General features: G+C 41.5%; 1 protein-coding gene across 1 annotated transcript in view; it reads left to right on the top strand.

Annotated features, from left to right (window-relative positions):
* Positions 1 to 6,460: 6,460 nt before the first annotated feature.
* The window catches only part of FAM120A (family with sequence similarity 120A), a 126,534-nt gene continuing 111,225 nt past the window's right edge, over positions 6,461 to 21,769 (top strand). The window contains 3 exon segments of the mRNA XM_028531488.2: positions 6,461 to 6,959; positions 6,961 to 7,074; positions 7,076 to 7,105. Of these exon segments, the coding sequence (XP_028387289.1) occupies positions 6,630 to 6,959; positions 6,961 to 7,074; positions 7,076 to 7,105 (474 nt within the window). The 5' untranslated portion in view covers positions 6,461 to 6,629.

Genomic DNA, 21,769 nt, shown 5'->3' on the forward strand with positions numbered 1-21,769 from the left:
CTGGACATTTAACTTTAATATTAATAAATTTAATAACTTTGGAAATCAGATTCTCTTCACTCACCAGGGTTTGCTGTTTTTGTTATTTTTTTATTGTTGTAGTCTGTCTCTGTGCCAAAGATCAGCATGAGGTACAAATGTAATTTCTTAGGACTTTTCTGAGCCTATCCTTGGGCATGTGCAGTCACTTTTTAATTTCCCCAAACATGCAGTTGTTTTTTAATATCCCAGTCTTTAATGTCTGACTTTCTAAAGGGGAAAAGAGAAAAAGTGAAAGAAGGAGAAAAGGGTCACTGGCCTTTTAAATCTTCTGGAAGTCAGTTGGAGTCTTTTGCAATAATGGGTGCAGCAGTGGGCGGGGGCCAGGAGGGAAGTGCAACAACAATGGCTACCCATGTATTTTGTCTGCATCTCTGTGATCAGAAAGAAGCAGTGATTGGAAGACAGATTCCCAATACTTGGAGGACAGGGTTCTCTTGTACATTGGCTCCTGTAAGCTGTTTGCAAGGTGTTTCAGGAACACATGCACAAGTGCTTGACACATGTCTCATGTTGGGATAGGTAGCTGCTACTGCCTGAGCTGAAATTGACCAAAACTTACCACCAAAGCCCTTCCCTAGAAGTTGCAAGCTATCCACAGACTCCAGCTCTAAAATAGTTACCTTGGATTCTGCCAGTACCATTTTTGTCTAGTTGAGAGAGATTCCTGGTGCTTCCTACTCATCATTGTTGCAGAATCTTTGTAAATTTTATCTCACTACTGAGGAAAAGTCCTTCTAGTACTCAAGCTGACTTTTAAATTATGTTAGGAATGACTATTGCAATGAAATTGAAATGACTATTCCAATCTGTTAGGAATAGTCATTACTTCTGGCTGTATGAGCTTTAGGCACTGCACTTTCTCATCCTTCCCTCTGCCTTGAGTAGCTTGTTCACATTCATGCATTAATCCTCAGCTAGAGATTTGAGGAGCAGCCTCTGCAGATTCCTGGAGTCCTCTCTGTACATAATTTCTCTCTCTAGTACTCTGCTTTGTGATGCTATCCACCTTACTCAGCCCAGTCTCCCAGTTTCATTTCTTTAACTTGGGGAGGCTGCCAAGATCTATAGGTTCCCTTCCTCACATCATAGCCTAGAAACTTGCACCAGGCAGTGAGCTGTCTCCATTGTAGGGCTCATATCCTATTTCCCATCTCTCAGGGATCTCTGTCTGTCCCTGACTGATAGTCATTGTCATAAGAACCATTGTTTGACATACTTTGTCTGTCTTTTGTTGTTATTTCAGGTGGGAGGGTAATCAGTCTATTACTACACCTTGACTGAAAGTGAACAGGTAAAGCTCCAATTTAAAATTAGTTTTTTTCTCATATGATCTCTCATAATATATTCTCTGATCTGACAACTGACATTAATCAATCTTTCTTGGTAATATATTATATATCCACACATTTTGTTTTCTTAGTAGACTGTGAACTTCTGGGTAGGAAGACCTAAGTCTTGGTCTTGATACGTACATTACAAATATGAAAAACATGAACACTTAGTAATCATCTACTTAATGGATTAAACTATGGAAAATTAACCTTATTTGGCATAGGATATCTAGATTTATAGGCCATGAAAATGTCATAGTGTAAGTATGTTGATAGCTCTGAGGAGTTCCATGTTTCTTATGAGAATCTTTGTGGTAACAAAGATTTTGGTTTCTTAGAGTAGTTAAGTGAGTATGTGGAGAGTTAAATGCAAGAGACAGATGGATCGAGTTAAAACAGGACAGTTCTTTAGGCATGTGGCTCAGCTGTGATTCAGTATACAATCAATGGCTCAAGATTTAGAAGGCATGGCTTAAGTGTTTATCTATACCTCTGAAGGACAGGGTACAGACATGGTTTTACCATGTATGTCATGACCATATGTCTGTTTGGACATTAAGCATTCCTTTTCCCTTCCCTTAAGGTACCCACATCTTTGTTGTATAGTTTGGTGAGTTGCCAAGTCAGGTGTTTGCTTCCCTGCACTAAAACAAAAGCAACCATATTCTTTTCACTATCTGGTTGGATACCTTTAACCTAATTTTTGTTCTTTCAACTTTTTTTCAACAACCCTGATCTGTTCCTTTGGCAACAGTCTGTGCAGGGAGACTCAGTTCCATTTCCAGAGGATGACTATGTGCTCCCACCTGTGTCTGAGGCTGCAGACTCCCCGGAAGTCAGGTTCCTGTGTTTCAGCATGGTCAGGCCTGGGTGCTTTTCATTTTCTGGTGTGAGAGAACTGCTTCTTCCAAAACATTTTTATGGTTTGCACAAGTATAATAGGCCATTTAATAGCAATCTCTAAATGATTACTCTTAAAATAATTTTGTACTTATGAATGGGAATTCCTGGTTAAAAAATAAATTTCTCATTAGATTTATATCACATTTAAAAATAAGATTTAGTTTACTAAAAAATAGTTTTGAAGACTCCATCAGGCAGTGCCTCAGGGATGACTATAAAGTTTTCTACCCAAATAAGAATACATACCCCAATATACTATTGTCTTCTAAAGCACCCCTGTGGGTGTTTGTTAGCTGGTCCTCAGCAGCTCTCAGTGGTGAGGGGATAAGAGGCAGACAGAGTCTGACGCCTGCGTCTCTTGTGACAGTAAGGATAAATGGGAATAATTCTTGGATATTCAAGAAATGTTGGAGGGACTCTGGAATATTCCCACAAGTGGTATAGAGAGGTATGTAGACTTCAGAAAGAATGGTCACCAAAGAACCCCCAACTCATGTATAGTAGGGAAGGAAAAAATATAATGATCAAGGAGTGCACTGTCCTTCAGCCAAAATGATTAGCAATTGATTATATGTGTGGTCATCCTGGTAATTTAAAGTTGACCAATCAATTAACAGATTAGAGTCTACTTCTAAGTAAACATTACACGTTCCAATCCCAAGCAGGAATTAATTTGCTCTCTTCCAGGGTCACAGATTCCAAGCTTAGCCCAGCCCTGGTGTTCTCCCCAAATACATGCCAATGACTATGTGGGACAGAGCAAGGATCTTTATCATCTTACTTGAAACAATGAAATGACCTTTTATTGCTGATGGATAGAAGTCTCAACTAAGCAGAATATTTATTAAAGGTATCATTCTACCATGATGAAACACTTTAGTTTGAAAAAAAATCACATAAGATGACAATTATTTTCCTACTTTGTGTTAGAGGTAAATTGATAAAAAAAACTAATCAGTTAAAATGTGAAGGAGCAGCAAATAAGTATTTCTGTTCTTGATTTTCTACACATTGCTGTCTGCACACAATGGGTTGGCTCTCTTTGTCTATTAATCAATTTCTTTTCTGAGATTTCTTTTTGTAATTTTTGTGAAGGCATGGGGACATGTCCTTTCTAGCATTTTTGTTTATTTTCAGATTTTTTCTCATTTGTATGACAATCCCCTGGTGAAATTAAAAATTTTCTCATATGCAATAGAGGACAGTCTGACAGTGACCAGAGGGGAGAGAAGAGGGAATTTCAGGGGAGAATGGGAAGGGTTTACAGGAACAAACATAAAGGACAAATGGACAAAAACCGGGTGGGGAGGGAAATGGGAGGGAGGTGGGGAGGGATGGGTGGGTGGGCTGAAGTGGGAGTAATAGGCAGAAATTTTAATTATTGTACTTGAACAATAATTAAAATTAAAAAAAAATTTTCTCATATGCTTGAAGTGAATTATCCAAAAACTAAGTGGTTGGAAATGAAAGTTCCCAGCTATTAGTTGTCAGATGTTGAGAGCCCAAGAAGATACTACAATTTTTAACTAATTTTTAAATATAGATGTTTACTTTTACCATGATATTTAAAAAACTTAACTTCAACCAACCCCTAAATTTGAGCTAAGAATGCAGCTTATATAAAGTATTTCTCAGCCACACATGCCAGCCACTAATAATGTTGCTCAAAAAATAAGAGAATTAGTTATTTTTAAAGGTGAACACATAAATAGGGAAAATAAGGATAAATGAATTGTTTCATACTCACAAAAATTAATTTTAAAATTTCAAAAAAACAAAGTAACTGGTCCATGTTCTCAAGTCTATACAATTATAGTATGTGGAAGTAATAATTACAAAACCTGGTATTTATGGATCATTTGTTGTGTTGCAAGTACATAATTATCTCATTTAAGCCTTTAAAAATTTGAGAGGTAAGTACTATTATTACTACCCTCACTGTACAGATGGTAAAAAAAAAAAACAAGCTTGAAATGTTAAGTATCTTTCTCAAGAGCACAGAGTTAGAAACACAAATTTGGTAGTCTGACACCAGAAGCTTTGTATTCTATACTGTCTTATAGGTGAAAATAAATTTATTTCCAAAATCCCAGATACTGACACTAAAGCATTTAACAAAATTAAAGCAAGTGCATTTTAAAAGAAATAAAAACAGTATAGTGAAGGTAAATATATGGAATGAATGCAATAAATTGAAATACAATGATTAAAACTCCTACCCAATCTTGTGAAACTTGTGAATCAGTGGGTTATACACTGATCTCTGGATACTTTTGGGGTGTCAACGTTTAATGTGGCTTTAAATGACTAATTGAATTTCTATATAATATATAATCCTGCTTCATCATTAATTTTGTGGATGGGTTAAGTGGCTTATTAACATGTCAGTTTTTTAGAAAAGTAAACATACTTATCAAAATACTAAAAGCATTTTACTTATGCATATATCAAGCTGGCCTGTATTTGAGGTGACATATAAGAAACTAAAAAAAGTAAACTTGCCTTTTCATAGACAAAGAATATGGGGACTTTTTGTAGCCTACACCTGCTCAGGCTCCATCTGCCCTGCATCTGCTGTCTGGGCCCACTCCCCTAAATAAAGAGTTTTCTCCAGAAAAAGAACACATGGGAGAGGGCTGGAGGTAAGTAAAAATGCCACTTCCAAACTAAAAAATGAAGAGTTCTGAGTTTCTAAATGCTTCATTCTGCGAACATTCTGCAAAGACTTGTTCTTACAACTCTTTTTATTGAAGCATAATATATTACAGTATTAACCTCACTTTAAAGCCATTACGGCAGCGCTCTGGGACATAATTCATGAATGGATCTCCTTCCAGATGTGGCTAGAGCAAGAAAGGTTTTCATTCCCTCTCCTTAGCTGGGCTAAACAGCCTCATGAAGGGAGTTAGGGAAGATGGTTTTTCACAGTGGCAATCAAATAGGAGGCATTTCACATGCTGTAACAGACCTGCTTTTAAAATTTCTTGAGATTATCTGACACTAAGATTTCTGTTTTACTCAGGCATTATAGAGTATCTGTCAACTGCCAGGGGTCCTGGCCAGGAAACCTGTCAGCAGTGTGAAAACAATAAAGGGAAGACTCTGGCTCCTTCAGGCAGTAAAACCAGAGTGGCTTCAGTCAGAACCACCTGTAGGGAATCTTGCTCCCCAACAAGATGCTCCAGTGGGGGCCCCTTGCCGCTCCCCAGAGCCCCCTATTTCACCCAGGAGAGCCCGTAAATCCAGCATGCTAGGGTCATCCGAGACCTTTTCAATTTCCCCTCATTAAGGACTTCACCTCCCTGTGAACAACTGGAAGTTGGGAGAGTATTTTCTAAGTTAAAATACCTTCACGATTAAGGTTGAGGAAGCAGGTGATCATTTCCAAAACTCGGTACCTACCACCGGTGGCAAAGCGCAGCGACACGGGTCTTTCTCCACGTGGCCAGTGGCATCTGCTTGCTCCTCCCTTCGAAGGGCACCGACTTCCAAGGATCCTGACCAGTCTGCCCACCTTTCCTTCCGCAGTCACTCCGGCCAGGGCACTAGTCCCGCTAGAGAGGGACCGTTTTTCTCGGGATAACCAAGACTACGGGGACAGGGGCTGGGCCTCCTCAGGGTGACTAGGGACGAGACACGGCCTCCTTGGGACTACCGGACCCCAAAAAGGGAAACGGCTTCCTCAGGGTGACCAGCTCCCGGGGACGGGCCCCCTCAGGGTGAACGGACCCAGAGACCCTCTCCGGAGGTGACTGGATCCGGGGCTAGGAAAGGGTTTCCCCGGGGGTGACCGGATCTTGGGACGGAAAGGGACTGACGGAGTGACTGGACCCGAGGACGAGAAAGGGCTTCCTGGGGGTGACCGGCTCTCGGCTGGGGATGGGGACAGGGCAGCCCTGACTGCTCTGGGGAACTGGGATGGGACTCAGCCACCTCTACCAGAGATCCCAGGCACGGTGCAGAGCCGGCGCGGCCGAGCGGCCGTCCTCCAGGGATGTCGTCTTCCGCCCGGCTGGCGGCGGGAAAGGGCCCCAGATCTCTCCAGTCGCGCTCTGCAGGCCCTCGGCACCGCCCTCTTCCGCCAGCCGCGTACGTCAGCTCGCCCCGCCCCTGCCCGCCCGCCCGCCCGCCCGCGAGAGTGCCGCCCTCTGCCTGGCCTGGGCCTGGAGCGGCGCACCGCGCAGTCCCTCCCCGCCATGGCCCTGGGAGGCAGCAGCACATGGCGGTCGCAGCGGCCATGAGCACGCCCGCGGCCCGCCCCGGCCCCCCTAGAACCCGCCGCCGCCCGGCCGCACCACGGCCCCGCCGCCCCCGGCCCCGCCACCCCGCCGCCCCGCGCCTGCCGCCGCCGCCATGGGCGTGCAGGGCTTCCAGGACTACATCGAGAAGCACTGCCCGAGCGCCGTGGTGCCGGTGGAGCTGCAGAAGCTGGCCCGGGGCAGCCTGGTGGGCGGCGGGCGGCAGCGGCCCCCGCACACTCCGCTGCGCCTGCTGGTGGACGCCGACAACTGCCTGCACCGCCTCTACGGCGGCTTCTACACCGACTGGGTGAGCGGCGGCCAGTGGAACCACATGCTTGGCTACCTGGCCGCGCTGGCTAAGGCCTGCTTCGGCGGCAACATCGAGCTCTTCGTCTTCTTCAACGGCGCGCTCGAGAAGGCGCGGCTGCATGAGTGGGTCAAGGCGGCAGGGCAACGAGCGCCAGACGGCGCAGCAGATCGTCAGCCATGTCCAAAACAAGGGCACCCCGCCGCCCAAGGTCTGGTTCCTGCCGCCCGTCTGCATGGCGCACTGCATTCCGCCTGGCGCTCATCCGCTTCCACGTCAAGGTGCGGCCGGCCGGCGAGCGCGCGGCGGGGGCCCAGGTCGGGCTGGGCGGGAGTCCGGGCGTGCTGGGGTCGGTTGGGCCGAAGTTTGGGCCGGGGGACGGCGTCGGACTAGGTTCTGGGAGTCCGGGGGCGGGGCAGGCTGGGGTTGGGGGTGGGGTCTGCGCGGGGGGCCCGGGGTCGCCGGGGTTCCTAGGTCTGGGGCGACCAGGATCGTAGTGTGCTGGGGGCAGGTGTCGACCGGGGTTTGGGGACTCAGGGTCAAGGGAGCATGAGTCGGGGTAGGCCAGGGTCGCCCGACGCCGGGATTTAGGGTGGCCCAGGTCTGGGCCGCAGACCCTGTCCGCCGGGCCTCAAGATGGACGCGCTACCTGGAACCCGACTGGCGGCTGTGAGTGCCGGGAGGTTCGAGAACCCTCAGGACCTCCGCTCAGGGTAGGTGCAGATCAGGCTCGCAGGGTGCAGCGCCCCCCTCTTTGATATCCTCGAGAGCTCGCTTCCCCACACTTTGAGGCTGGCTGGTGACTAGCCTGAACTTTGATGAGGTACCCGTTTCAGACTAGCGCTGCTTGGACAGCAACAGTTTTTTCGTGGGGGCAGGTGGGCTAGATGCCGACAGGAAGGGGTCCCCAGCCAGTGGGGGGTGGGTGGAAACCGCCAGCTTTTTTGTTACCGTGTTTCAGTCAGGCAGTGACCTGGATAAGGCCTGAGGAGTTGGCCTCCCTTGAGAACTTAGGGTAGTGCCCAGGCCTCCTGTAAGATGACAGTTTTAGAGAAATTGCTGATTTTGTATGTGAGATTTCTAAGAATAGGAACATTTGACACAATGAAAGTTTATCAGTTCTTTGATTTAGAGTCTATGTAAACTAAGTCTTGGGTTGTGTGTGTCTGCTGTGAATGGAGTAATTCTGAGTCTGGGAGAAGAGCATGTAGTAATCAGTTTCCAGGATTTACTTCTCTCTGCACAATGGGGACTCCCGCCACTTTGGGCCGGGCACTCAGGTAATTAGAGCTCTGGCCGTGGCTTCTCTGCTGTCCCTTTGGCAGAGGGCACCTAGCTGAACCTGGGCCACTAATAGCTTCAGGACCAGCCTTGAGGGCAGAGATAACATGCAATCACTGACCCCGACTTGAGTTGCTTCCTTTTTCACTGTTTTTCTAAAAGTTTTTTCTTTTTTTCTTCTGTGGGCTATGTTAGTTTTCTGGATGTGCTACTCTTTCCAATTTGTTTTCCCTTCTTTCATTTCTACCTGAAACTGTTTGAAGCCAACGTTTGTGAAATGCAGACTCTTCTTTACTGTCCCTTACCGCCTGCACTGAGATGGTGGTGGCTAAGCCTAAAGTGATAGCGAAGTCCCACCCCATCCTGTTGCACTTGGTGACAAGGTTTCTAAGTCTGCGGGTGCAGGCTGCTGGCAGAACAGCTATTGGTCTGTAAGCATGGCACAGACACGGCGTTCCTCTCTGAGGAAGTTCGGGTGAGAGCCAGGGTCTCCTGCTGGCATTTTCTACTCTGGAGCTGGGCTCTTGGAGAAGTAAGGCAGGTTACCAGAGGTAATCAACCTCTAGATGTCTTAAGTGTGAACACTTTTAGCTTGTTCAGAGATGGAAACTACTACTGGAAAGACATGAGTTTTCTAATCAAGTGACTTTCAGAGGAGTACTGTAAATATTAGGATTAAAATTAGTATTTGTACAGTCACTGTATCTTTTGAAAGAACTGTTTAATTATTTTTTAATTGTTAATATTTCTTTTATATTTATAATGGTGCCCTGTGAATGTCTCACTTATCTTCTAGGCACTCTGAATTTGGCCAATGTGTGAATAGTGCTTGGAAACTTTAAACTTTATGTAAGATTATTTTTTCCACTTAGGTTTCTGGACACAAGATAATATTGTCCTATAATTACTTTGTTTTAGATAAATTTTTAACTCCTCATATAGAATCACAGTATTAGTGTTAATTGGATACATTAATATGGTAATGACTCTAATCTGATGGCTGCCAATCGGGCAGCCTCACCTTTTCTCACCAAGAAAATTAACTGCTATGCTAAGAAATTTGCCGCAACCAAAGGAGAGATTAGGAAGTTTGGGTACAGTGACCCAAAAAGAAAAAGGAAAAAAAAAGCTTTCTCTTTCCTCAGTGAAGAATCAAGTTCTCTTCCTTATATGCTCCCCTCTCCTTTCAGATGTAATTCTGATAAGCTGTTATCTAATTCAGCTTGAGAAAGGGTGCAGAGGAAAGTCTGCAGCAGGAGCACCATTAATAACAAGAAGTGACACCTCACAAGGGAGATTAAAAAAACTATTTACAAAGGTATAATCGGGGGTTACTTTAGAAAAACAACCCTGTGTACTTCAGTAGCCCCTTTATAAAGGGATGATTTTGAGTCAGAAGAATTTTTACTCTAAGGGAGTGAGGTAGTATGTACCATTTTTCAAAGCTGCCCATTAAAATGTTAAGTAAATGAAACGATGATGACATATCACCACCTACCTATTAGAAAAGCTAAAATAAACAACGCCAACAATACCAAGTGCTGACAAGAATGCTTACCACCTGGAATCCCCCTCCTCCCCACTATGTAGATGTGGCTGGTGGGAATTCAAAAGTGCACCACACCCCTGGAGAAAGGCTCAGTGATTTCTTATAGAGTGGAACATACACACTTATGATATGATCCAGCAGTCCTACTTCTGGGTATTTACCTAATGAAATTTTGTTCACACAAAAACCATACAAGAATGCCACAGTGGTATTACTCATAATAGCCCAAACTTGAAACAACCAAAATTTCCTTTAATAGGTGAATAGTTAAATTGTGGTACATCTGTACTCTGAAGTATGCTACTTAGCAGTAAAAGGGAGGAACTTTTTGATACTTACAACAACTTGGGTGAATCTTTAAGATTTTATGTTGAGTGAAAGAAGCCAGGCTCAAAAGATAGGATTGTATTGGTATGATATTCTTGTAAGGATAAGACTGTAGTGATGTGGATAGATCAGTGGTTGCCAGAAGGGGAAGGGCAAAGGGGGGTGTGGATATAAAGGGACAGCAGGAGGTAGTTTTCTGCAGTGATGGAGCTGCTTTGTACCCTTCTAGTGGCGCTACATATTTTAAAATCGTAGAACTACACATCAAAAGGAAATTTTACTGCATGACAATCAGTCCTTTTTTTTTAAAAGCCCAAATAAAACATGACAAACAATTGACATGAACACCTATGTGTAATGTTGAGTATATGAGGCATTTCTCCTATTAAATCTACCATCATATTTTTCTTTAGGCTTCTGTAAATTGGCAGAAAGTTTTTAATTTCCATCAGCTATGCTTAAAGAAATCTTTTTTTGACTTAGAAGAGTATGTAATAATTATTTCTTTAACTATTAGAAGTTGGCCTGCATATCAGTTAATTTTGTTCAGGTAACTAAACTGCCTGGCCTGAATTTGGTTTCTGCAGGTTACTAGGAGCATTTCCTCTTGTGTGCCTTGAGTCATCATAACCTTTGACACTTAGTGGGGGATTCACATTATTTAAAAACCTTGGTGGCATTAAATCCCTGGAGCGTTCCTAACTGTTCCTATGTGTATTTATGATGAGGTTCCTCAGATCTTATCCTGAATCAGTGCTCTGGTGTATTTATTCATATCTTACATAAAGCACTGCTGTTTCACGTCAGCAAAGAATGTGAAACTTGACTGTGGCCTGAGATTTTGGGGTGATGATCTCTTTTCTTGCATAGTTGATGTGGGCAGGAGGACTAATTTGTAGGGTGTCAGGCCCTTGCTAGGTCGTCTCTCACAGAACTGTCTCTCATTTAATCTCCCAGTGTTTTATTACCCCAGCATTTGTATGGGAAGAAATGGGCTGTGGATTGATACCTGGGGACAGGTAACAGTAACCTTTTTAAAGAGGGAAATGCCTTGCTGAAGTCAAAGTTCAGTTCATTGTGTAAGAATGCTTGGGCACGGGTGGCTACCCTCAGTTCACTTTCAGGTAAGATTTGATAGCAAAAAGCCTCTACTGCTTTTTCCACTTAGAATGGGAGCAGCATAGTTCCTATCCAGGAGACACTGAAAAACTGGCAGTGTACTTTACTCTTAAACACCTCCAATTGACCATGCAAAACTTAGGATTCAGAATTGACCATGTTATAACTCATACCAGTCATCCATTTAAAATACTTATTTTCTTTCAGTGTGCCAGTGTTGTGCTGGCTTATTTCAGTTACCCTAATGTCTTCAAGGTTCATCCATATTATAAAATTGTGTTTTAATTTCCTTCCTTTTCTAGGTTTGATAAAACACTGTTGTATGGATGGACCACATTAGGTTTATCCATCCAGCCTTCCACAGATGCTTGAGTTGCTTTTCCTTTTGGCTATTGTGAATAATGAATAATGTTGCTATGAACATGGGTATACAAAATCTTTTCAAGTGTCTGCTTTCAGTTCTTTGGGTGTATACCCAGAAGTGGAATTGCTGGGTCATTTGATAATTTTATGTTTAATTTCTCTAGGAATCACCATACTGGTTTCCACAGCAGCTGCCTGTGTATATTTTATATTATACATTATGCAATATTTTATCACATATAGTTTTAAAACTTTTTAAAATTTTTTAAAAGACTATTTATTCTGAGAAAGGGAAGGGGGGAAGAAAGAGAGAGGGAGAGAACATCAATCTGTGGTTGCTGTCATGCGTCCCCTACTGGGGACCTGGCCGGCAACCTAGGCATGTGCCCCAGACTGGGAATTGAATTGGGAACCTTTGGTTTGCAGGCTGGCACTCATTCAATCCACTGAGCACACCAGCCAGGCAAGTTTTTAATTTTTTAAGGTTAATGTGATTATTTAATATATTATATAGGAATTTGGGTTTTTTAAGTATGTGGAAAAAAATCTTTCCATACTTATACTTATAGTCCTAATACATTTTATGGCTGCATAATATTCCATAATTTATCCAACCCCTACAAGTATATAGAAATATGTACATACTAGATCACTGCCACCCTAGAGTCATCCTTGCCATTTAATTTTCCCATCCTGCCAATCCTGCAATGTGTCATGATAGTTCTAGCCCAGCAGTCTCTCCTTACCCTCTTCCTCATTTCCAGTACCCTACCTGTGAGCTCACCAAGTATACCCAAAAGGTCTAACAATGCTTTGAAAACCAATTGGTGCATTGTGACATCAAATTATTGATGTTTACTGGCACCTACAAAAAATGATAAAGAATAAAATAGAATAAAACATAGAGTGCAAGACATATGCTAAGGGTAAATACCATTTCATTAAACCATATCTTACTATGGGGACTAGTCAGAATTGCCTCTGATCTGACTGGCCTCCCACATGTGCTGTCTCACCAGTGAACTTCATCTCAGGTGGGTCACTCTCCTGCCAGTGATTTAAACAAACCATTATCTAAATGCCGTATTGAGACTTTTAGACACCCCCCTGCAATCTGAACCCATTCCACCTTCCTTCCTGTTTCACATTTTTTCTACTGTACTTTTAAATGCTCCCAAACTCCTCACTGTTCCCCACAAAATGTCCAACTTCTGCTTATGTTGCTCCCTCTTGTCTACTCCGTTTTTTGCTTGTCAGAATTTTGCTTACACTTCAAAGCCCATCTCAAATTCCAGACTTCACAGAGTCTCTTCTGATGTTCAGAGAGGTGAACCAGGGAACACAAGCAGTGTCATCTGTATTTGTGGTGGTAGTTCCTGCAGTCTGCTTATGTATCTCCCCCACTAAAGTATAAGCTATCTGAAGCCAGGGACTAATTTTGCTCCTTGTATCTGCTGTATGTTTAGTGTAGGCACTCAACTTCTCAATTGGATATTTGCTTTGTTCTATCTGCATACCCAGGCAAATTATTTCCTTTTCAACTCCTTAACCAGTGGTCATTATGTAAGAGTGTTTTATATTTTTTTAAGATTTTATTTATATTTGAGAGAGAGGGGGAGGGAGGGAGAAAGAGAGGGAGAGAACACCAACGTGGGGTTGTCCTCTTGAGTGCCCTCTACTGAGAACCTGCCCTGCAACCCAGGCTGGTAATGAAACCGATGACCCTTTGGTGGCTCAGTCCATTGAGCCACACCAGCCAGGGCAGAGTGTTTCTTATCTTAAATTTCTTACACAGGTTTTCTGACTGGTTCTCAGTAATGATTTCTTCTTCCTTTAGCAAACGTTAAAGGCCTAATACCGGCAAGGCATGAGGAGTGACTGTAACAGGAAAGAGGACTTCAAGGAGCTTAGTCTAGTGAGGGCAGGGAACTAGCTGTTGTTCTCTTGTGTCAACATTTGGAACTTACCTTGATGCTATAGGACAATCTAGTCATTGAAGACTAGTGTGTGATTCTCACTGGAGGGTGTTTTGACAATGTCTAGGAACATTTTTAATGTTCAGAACTTGAGAGTGTCTAGTGTACAGATGCCTAGGAATGTTGTTGAACATCCTACAATGCATAGGACAGCCCCACAGCAAAAAAGTACCACCCCCAAATATCAGCAGTGTGGAGGCTAGGAAATTGTGGTGTGAACAAAGAATTCTAAGTTTGGTCTTTAGTAAGCTATGTAAATGTTCGAGATAGAGATTTCTAAGTATATGAAGAGAAGTAATAAAAAATACAACTTAGTTTCTGAATTAAAATATGCACATATACGCATCCCATTCTTAAATGTTTCTAGACCTACATTCTTCGTTTTGTTTTGTACAGTGGGAATTTATACAATAGAGAGAAACAAATTAGCACATAGTATACATTCCAGCCTTAGTAAGCATCAACCATAGAATAAATGCCAAATACCATGTAATAAGAGGAAGTACTTTACTTAAAAAAATTTTTTTTGAGATATGATGACATACAACATTATATTTACTTTCAGGTGTGCAACATAATGATTTGATGTTTGTATATATTGTGAAGTGATCACCACAATAAGTCTCATTAACACCTCACATAGTTATACATTTTTTTCTAATGAGAACCTTGAAATCTATTAACAACTTTCAAATATGTAGTACCTTATGTTTAACTATAGTTGCTATGCTGTACATTACATCTTCAAGACTTATTATTTCATAACTGGAAATTTGTATCTTTTTAACACCTTCAACCCATTTTGCCCCATTCCTCACCCTGAAGAGGAGATAGTTAGCAGGGGTGTTTAACCCGTGGCTTTGGACCACATGTGGCCCAGGATGGCTATGAATGAAGCCCAACACCAAAGTGTAAATTTACTTAAAACCTTTTTTTCTTTTTTGCTCATTAGTTTTTGTTAGTTTTGTGTGTTTAATGTGTGGCCCAAGATAACTCTTCTAGTTCCAGTGTGATCCAGAGACACCAGAAGGTTGGACACCCCGGACTTTAGAATTTGAAAAATTAGATTATTTTCCAATGTCTTTATAGACAAAAATTTAAAAATAGGCCAATTAGGCATAAATGAATCAGTTTAGATAAAAGTATGCTAAAATTCTCCAAACGTCTGTATATAGTTGGTATCATTTAAAATTTTTTTTAATTATGTTTATGTTTTCTGTAGAAGTCCTATGATGATCTTACCTGTTATCTAACTCTTAGAACATTACCTGGTTGTCTAGTGGGTCTTTTAAAATGGATGTGATAAATGGATATGTAAACCAATTCCAGACTCACCAGCTACTCAGTCCCTCTGTGCAAAGCAGTATTATGGCAGGAAGATGGTAGAAAGTTTGTGTTCAAACCAGTGGCCACCTGACACAAAGGAGCTGTGCTGAAGACATAAAAGAGGTGAATGCTTAGGGAAGTTGGCTGAATTTAGCCATTTTCCTTGTTTTGCCTGGTTCTGTCAAACATTGTTTTTAGGCATCTCAGGGCCAGTATAGAGTTGAACTTGACACACTAAATTATCTGTAAAGGTGATGGTAAGTCTGCAGTAGTTAAGGATCTGTGATCTGGAAACATGATCCTTTTGCGCCCCAGTCATTTGGCATTTCCTATTTGTCTCTGGAGTAAATTGGCTTCTTTACAAAGACTAAATCTACCATGCTTTTGTTATTTTGCCAGTTAGTGTAGAAAAGTAGACTGGAGGGTGTATTGCTGGAGGGTTGACTTTTTGTAGTGCGTGCCTTGTTCATATCAGGAGCAGGAGTGCCAGCCAGCCCAGACTGGGGAGGGCTGCCTCACTGCACTGCTTAGATGAACATGAGCACTATGGTGTTTCACTTACCTGTACCTATGTGAGTCATAAAACATTTCATAAAGAGTTTGCCACAGTGTCACCAACTTGAAATAAATTGTATCAATCTGAGATTCTCTGAATTATGGAACTTAAATTTTTTTACATTGATTAATTGTTAATTAATTTTTATAATTTTTAAAAATTGCTTTTCAAGTACAGTTTTCTGCCTTTTGGAACTTAAATTTTAATATATTGTATTTTGTAATTAGATTTTCAACAATGATGTTACTGCTAGGAGTTTGTGGAGTTATTATAAAATTAATATAGTAGGATAAATAGACACTAAAACAAATAATGTTGGTCTTTTCTACTCCCTTTTTGTCATTTTTATATTTCTGGTTTTAAAGTTTTAATTTGCATTTTTTATGATATCTGTCTTATTAATTTTTTAGCAGAGAAAGAAAAGTTTTATTATTGAATAAGTATTGACACCTTCTATCACATCGCAGGCAGTCTGCTAAAGAGATTGCAAAGAAAAAAAGAAGTCTCTTTTATATAGCGTGGCAGATATAGTCCATTACATACATGCCAGTGTCATTACCCAAAGGAGAAATAAAATTTCTATCTTTTGGCAAGTTGAACATTACATCATGGAGCCAAGTGACTGAGATTCCTGAGAAAATTGGGGGTGGCGGTGGTTGTCATTCTTCATTTTTATAAATTTTTATTTTTAAAGTTGTGGTAAACTATACATAACAAAAATTTTACAGTGTTAAGTGTATAGTTCAGTGGAAATTAAGTACATGCATACCGTTGTGCAACTATCACCACCTCCTTCTCCAGAACTTACCTTCCCAACCTGAAACTCTGTGCCCATTAAACTCTAGTTCTCCATTCCTCCTCTCCAGATGCTTTCACCACCATTCTACTTTCTGTCTCTGAGAATCTGATGGCTCTAGATCTCTCATATGAGTGGAATCACATAGTATTTGTCCTTTCGTGACTGGCTTATTTCCGTAGCATAATGTATTCAAGGTTCATCCATGTGGTTACATGTGTCAGAATTTTCTCCCTTTCAAGACTGGATAATATATTAAACATAAGAGGTCTGCCAAGAAGGTATCCAGCCTTGTAATATGCAAAATAGAGACATTTATTGAAGAAAATACAAGATATACATAGGACAGTGACACCTCCATCCCCTTATATTAGCACCTTGGGACCTCACACAGTTCTCCAGTCACCATTAGCTGTACCTTCATATTTCCTGAATCTCATCTACAGTGTGAGATCTCTTCCCTTTCAAAGGTGATTTTAGTTTTTGGGAAAGCCAGAAGTCGAGGGCGCAAATTTGGACTGTAGCGGGGCTGAGTCACCTGGATGACTTAAGGTTTTCAGCAAAAAACTGTACAAGATGTGATGTATGAGCGGGCACACTGTTGTGATGAAGCTGCAATCATCAGTTGCCCATAGCTGCAGCCTTCTGAATCATCTGAATACTTTCTGTGGAGGACTATCAAGCTGAATGCTAAATTTGATACAGATTCATTACTGTTTGCTCAGTCATTTTGAATGTGATAGCCACACAACACACATGCTTGCTCAATGGGGTCTACTGCCCCCACTGACTAGTACAGTGAGGTCGTCATTGTTTACACATGTGCATTCCAGTCCACTCTTCTTGGCTGCCAGGTTACCTGGATGTTGCACAAAACCTTTCTCCTTATATTAACACTGGCTTGATTTTTCTGGACAGACCTCATATAGTACCTTTTGCATATTCATTGCTTTCACTTTTTGGCTGCTATGAATAATGCTATGAAGATGGGTACGCATATATCTGTTTGAGTTCCTGCTTTCATACTTTTGGATATACACCAGCAATGGAATTGCTTGGTCATATAGTAATTTTATGTTTAATTCTTTGAGAAAGCGCATACTATTTTCCATAATATGCACCAGTAGCTGCACCATTTTACATTCTCACCAGCAATGTGTGGTAGTTCCCATTTCACATTCTTATTAACACTTGTTCTGTTTTTTGGCTTGCTTTTTTTTTTGGATAGTAGCTAGCTCCTTGTGGTTTTGATTTACATTTCCCTTATGATTAATGAAGCCGAGGGTCTTTTCCTGTGTCACACCTTTATTTTAAAAGAATTTTTTTCCCTTGCTTTATGACCACCGTAACCAGTTCTTATCAGCAAAGAGAGATATATAAGGTAGGAAGCCTATTCAGCTTGATTTCAGATTTCCTGCAGAGAGAGTCTCTTTTAGAGGACATAGCCTAATATGGATTATAACATTTAAATTGCCTTTTGAAAGTACGTATCAACAATAAACATCTTCTACCAAGTTAGAGTGACTTTTATGTTCTCATTCTTCTGCTGGACTTGAGTAGTGAGTAACCTCTGTTTTACCCACTTATACGTAGTGACCACAGTTCTGCCGGATAAAAGTGAATGCCTGATTTTTTTAAAAAAAAACAACAAGCAAACAGATATTTAGGTCAACTCATTGTCTTTTGTTCAGAATGACTTACATCTTTTAAATCTGGTAGCTGGCTGGGGGATGTGTCCCATTATTCCTTGAGCTGATACAAAATTATTCTAAAGAAAACCCACATATAGTATTTTTTTTCTTTGTGTCAGAAAAATCTATATGACAACTCATGATGTTTCAGGTCTGGTATCAAAGGTATGAAGAAGCAGATCCCTTTTACACATAGCTTCCTTAAAATAAATAAAAGCTGACATTTATCAAGTGCTTCTTTATCAATGATTCTGAGCTGTTTACATAGTAACTCATTTAATCATCACAGCTACCCTGTGAGGTAGGGGAGTACTATTATCTTTGCAGAGGAAGAAATGGAAGTACAGAAAGTATTAAAGTAGGCAGTGGGGTTCACTCACCTGATGCCAGAGACAAAACCTCACTGTGCAAGTGCTTCTTCACTGGAGATTAGGAGTAAGTGACTTTGTTACCTTTCCATTCTATTGGACTGTCCCATAGCTGCTTTCAGCATTGATAAATAATTATACTTGCCAAAGTAAGTTGGGAATATTCTTTGTAAAAATAAAAGTTTTGATGTATCTGCCTTTTTAATGATGAAACTTAAAACTATTGAGATAAAAATTTACCTAGGGTTTTTGGTAAATACATAGTAGAATAAAATTTTCCCCTTCTAAGTACAAAATCCTTCATTGAGACCAGAAATAGGGCATTCTACCTGCTATTGAAGCTCTGCAATGCTGACTGACTGCATCCACTATATTTCTTGGGGATAGATGGGTGGAGAGGGGAGGCAAGGTGTTTTAGTGGTTCCAAGGTGTTTGGTCATAGCTCCCGTGCTCTGCATGCAGGATGCTAGGATTTTACCTCTTTGATCTGAAGCTGCATTCTGATATGGTATGATAGCAGCCACAACAAAAATAAATCATGGTCTTCTACCTTTAAGGTGGTAGGGGGTCTCTGGTTACCAGCATGGCATTTTCTGTAAGGAGGCCACTCATGATTTTAAGTCTGGTTTACTCTGTAGGGAGGATTTTTCCCCTTCTGTTAGCTCTAGGTAGGTAAGTCAGGGTTAATGTTCTAGGTTGCTTTATACTTTTTGAGAGTTCAAATTGAAATAACTTTTCCAATATTATATCTAATAGTTTTGCTCACTTCTAAAATTAGAATTAAGAAGTAGACTAACCAATTTTATTATACTGTGCCCAGTTTAAGCCAGGATCTGGAAGGCCAGGGAACTGGAGAAACAAAACACAGGTGAGATTATAGATTAGACAAGATGGGAAATGGGAGGTAAAGGCATTCAGACCAGAAGACCTTCTTGAAGGGAAAAACAGCTGCTCCCCTGTCAGACCCTGTTACCAAAGGTATTAACTAACCTATACATTTAATTTTTATTCTTAATTAAATAATTGCCTCTCAGGTTCTGTTTTGACATAACCCAGACCTTTTCCTATACCTACCCAACTGCAGCTAGCCTTCTTTTTACCCTACCTAGTCCTCTGAATCCAATTCTTTATCAGGCTCTTTGACTGGTTGTTGGACCTTGTTCATTGTTCACTCACGTACAGGTCTGTTGTTATCCAGTCCCATCTGTGGGAGGCCTTCTACTTCCCTTAGTCCAATGGCCCCGGGAGAGTTGTGTGTTCTTTTGTAGGCACCTTAGAGACATTGTCCACTCACCTGATGAAGTAGCTGAAAAGTCTTTTAGCTGATGTCCTGTAGACTATTGAAATTTTTCTTTTCTCTCTTATTTTTAAAAATATTTTATTTATGTATTTTTAGAGCAAGGGAAGAGAGGAAGAGAACATTAACGGAAGAGAGAAGCATCGATTGCTTGCCTCTCACACACTCCCAACTCAGGCCTACAACACAGGCAATGCCGACTGTGAATTGAATCGGGAGGGGAACCTTTCGGTTTGCAGGGTGATGCCCAACCCACTGAGCCACACCAGTCAGGGCCATTTTTTTCTTTTAAATAAACTTTTTGGAATAGTTTTTGGTGTATAGAAAAGTTGCAAAGATGGTTCAGAGTTCTCAAGTATCCTTCACTCAGTTTCCATGCATGTTAATATCCTAGGAGCGGTATAATTATCAAAACTGAGAAATTAGCATTGATGAACACTGAATTAACTGCATTATATACTTCATTCAGATTTTATCTTTTTCTCACTTATTCCTTTTCGATTCCAGGACCCAATCCTGGGTACCCTGTTGCTTAAGCTGACTCATCTCATTGGTCCACTCTGGTCTAAAACAGGTCAGCCTCTGTTTCTCTTGACACTTTGGAGGACTGATCAGGTATTTTGTAGGCTGGCCTCAGATTTTGGCTCTCTGATGTTTTCTTATGATTTTGGGGAAATATGTAGAGTCACAGTGCCCATCTCATCACACTATACCACAGGGTGCATGGTATTAGCAGGACTTAGTGATTTTGACCCTGGTCACTTGGTCAAGGGGGTGTCTGTCAGGCCTCTGCTCTGTGATACGACTGTTGTCTCATTTGTTGGTTTGGTTCATGTAAGTTGTTACTTAGTGCAGCTCACATTCAGAGGTAGGGGAGGGATTTTACATTATTATTTGAATTCTTTAGGGAAGATTTGTACCTGCCCCCTTTATTTCATCATTTATGTATATCAGTATTGACTTGTGTATTCATTTTGTACTTCAGGTTATAACCCAATGCATATTATGTCATTTTGTGGCACAAATTGTTCCATAGTTGGTCATTGGGTATCTTTCAGTTGGACTCCTGTGTCTGTCTGACACAAACCATCCTTTGATTATGAGCACTGCCTTTCTATTTGGCACTAAAAGGTGGATGCTCCGGGCTCACCTTGGATTTCCTTGTTCCAGAACTACCCATTTTTTTCAGAGGTGGTCCCTTTTAATGCACCAGACCTGGGTTCAGGTGTCCTCACTTCTGAGTGTTGCTGCTTCTCAGGCCTTGGCTGACAACTGAAGATGTATATGTGTAGGCTAACCTATATGTACACACTTAACTCCACCGATTTCTGTGCCTGTGCCTGCCTGCCTGTGTTGTCTCTTACTTACCAGTCCTTAGAGATATCTCCATGGTAATGTAACACCATAGGGTCATGTTGGCCTCTTTCCTTTGTACATTTCTAATCCCCTTCTCTGACAGGGACCCACCCGCTTACCCACCATCCATTCACTCCAACCTTACTCACATAAGTGGTTTTAGCATTGCTGACCTGCAACCCTGGGAGACATTACCAAGAAGTATTTAGTGTCTGTGTGCCAGTCTCTTGTTCTCAGGCCTCACAACTTCAACTCAAAACTTGTTTTCTAAAGCTAGCTTGGGGAGTTCCCTCCACCCTACTCAGTGAGGTTATTTCAGAAATTTTATAATACAGTTTGATATATTATCAGTCTGCATTCTGTCCTGGTACCCCCGACATTCCTAGCAAATATTTTAAAAAGTTGTGTACATTGAAGTTCATTCTATGAGATGTATTATCATTTGAGTTTGGACAGGTACATAGAGTCATGTTGTGTCCACCACCCAGACAGCTCTTAACTTTTTCAGGGTTTTTGTGGTTTTCTCTTTCCTAAGTGAGTACTGCCACACCCCACTTCCATTGCTTGCCTATTGGGAAGGATCACGTCTCTGTTACCTCGTGGTTTTTAATGTCATGTTGCCTTTCTTTACATAAAGGCATAAGGGGTTTAAAGTTGGGGAAGAATATTAGAATTTTAGAAGTTGAAGGAACCTAAAGGATTCACTAATTTTATATTCCTAGCTGGGCAGGTTGGGCATCAAGCCAGAATTGGAAACTAGAAATTTTGGTTCTCCCCCACATCCCCATAACTGTCACTCTGGATGCATGAGATAGAAAAGATGAGTAAGACCAGGGCACACATTGCCTCACTTTGCTTTAGTTCAGGTTTGAAGTCTGTGCTTATGGGCATGGTTTCTTTATTTTTTGTCTTAGGAGGTTAATTCTAGCAGGCAAGTATT

This window comes from Phyllostomus discolor, chromosome 3 (genome assembly GCF_004126475.2).
Source record: "Phyllostomus discolor isolate MPI-MPIP mPhyDis1 chromosome 3, mPhyDis1.pri.v3, whole genome shotgun sequence".
In the NCBI taxonomy this organism is placed as follows: Eukaryota; Metazoa; Chordata; class Mammalia; order Chiroptera; family Phyllostomidae; genus Phyllostomus; species Phyllostomus discolor.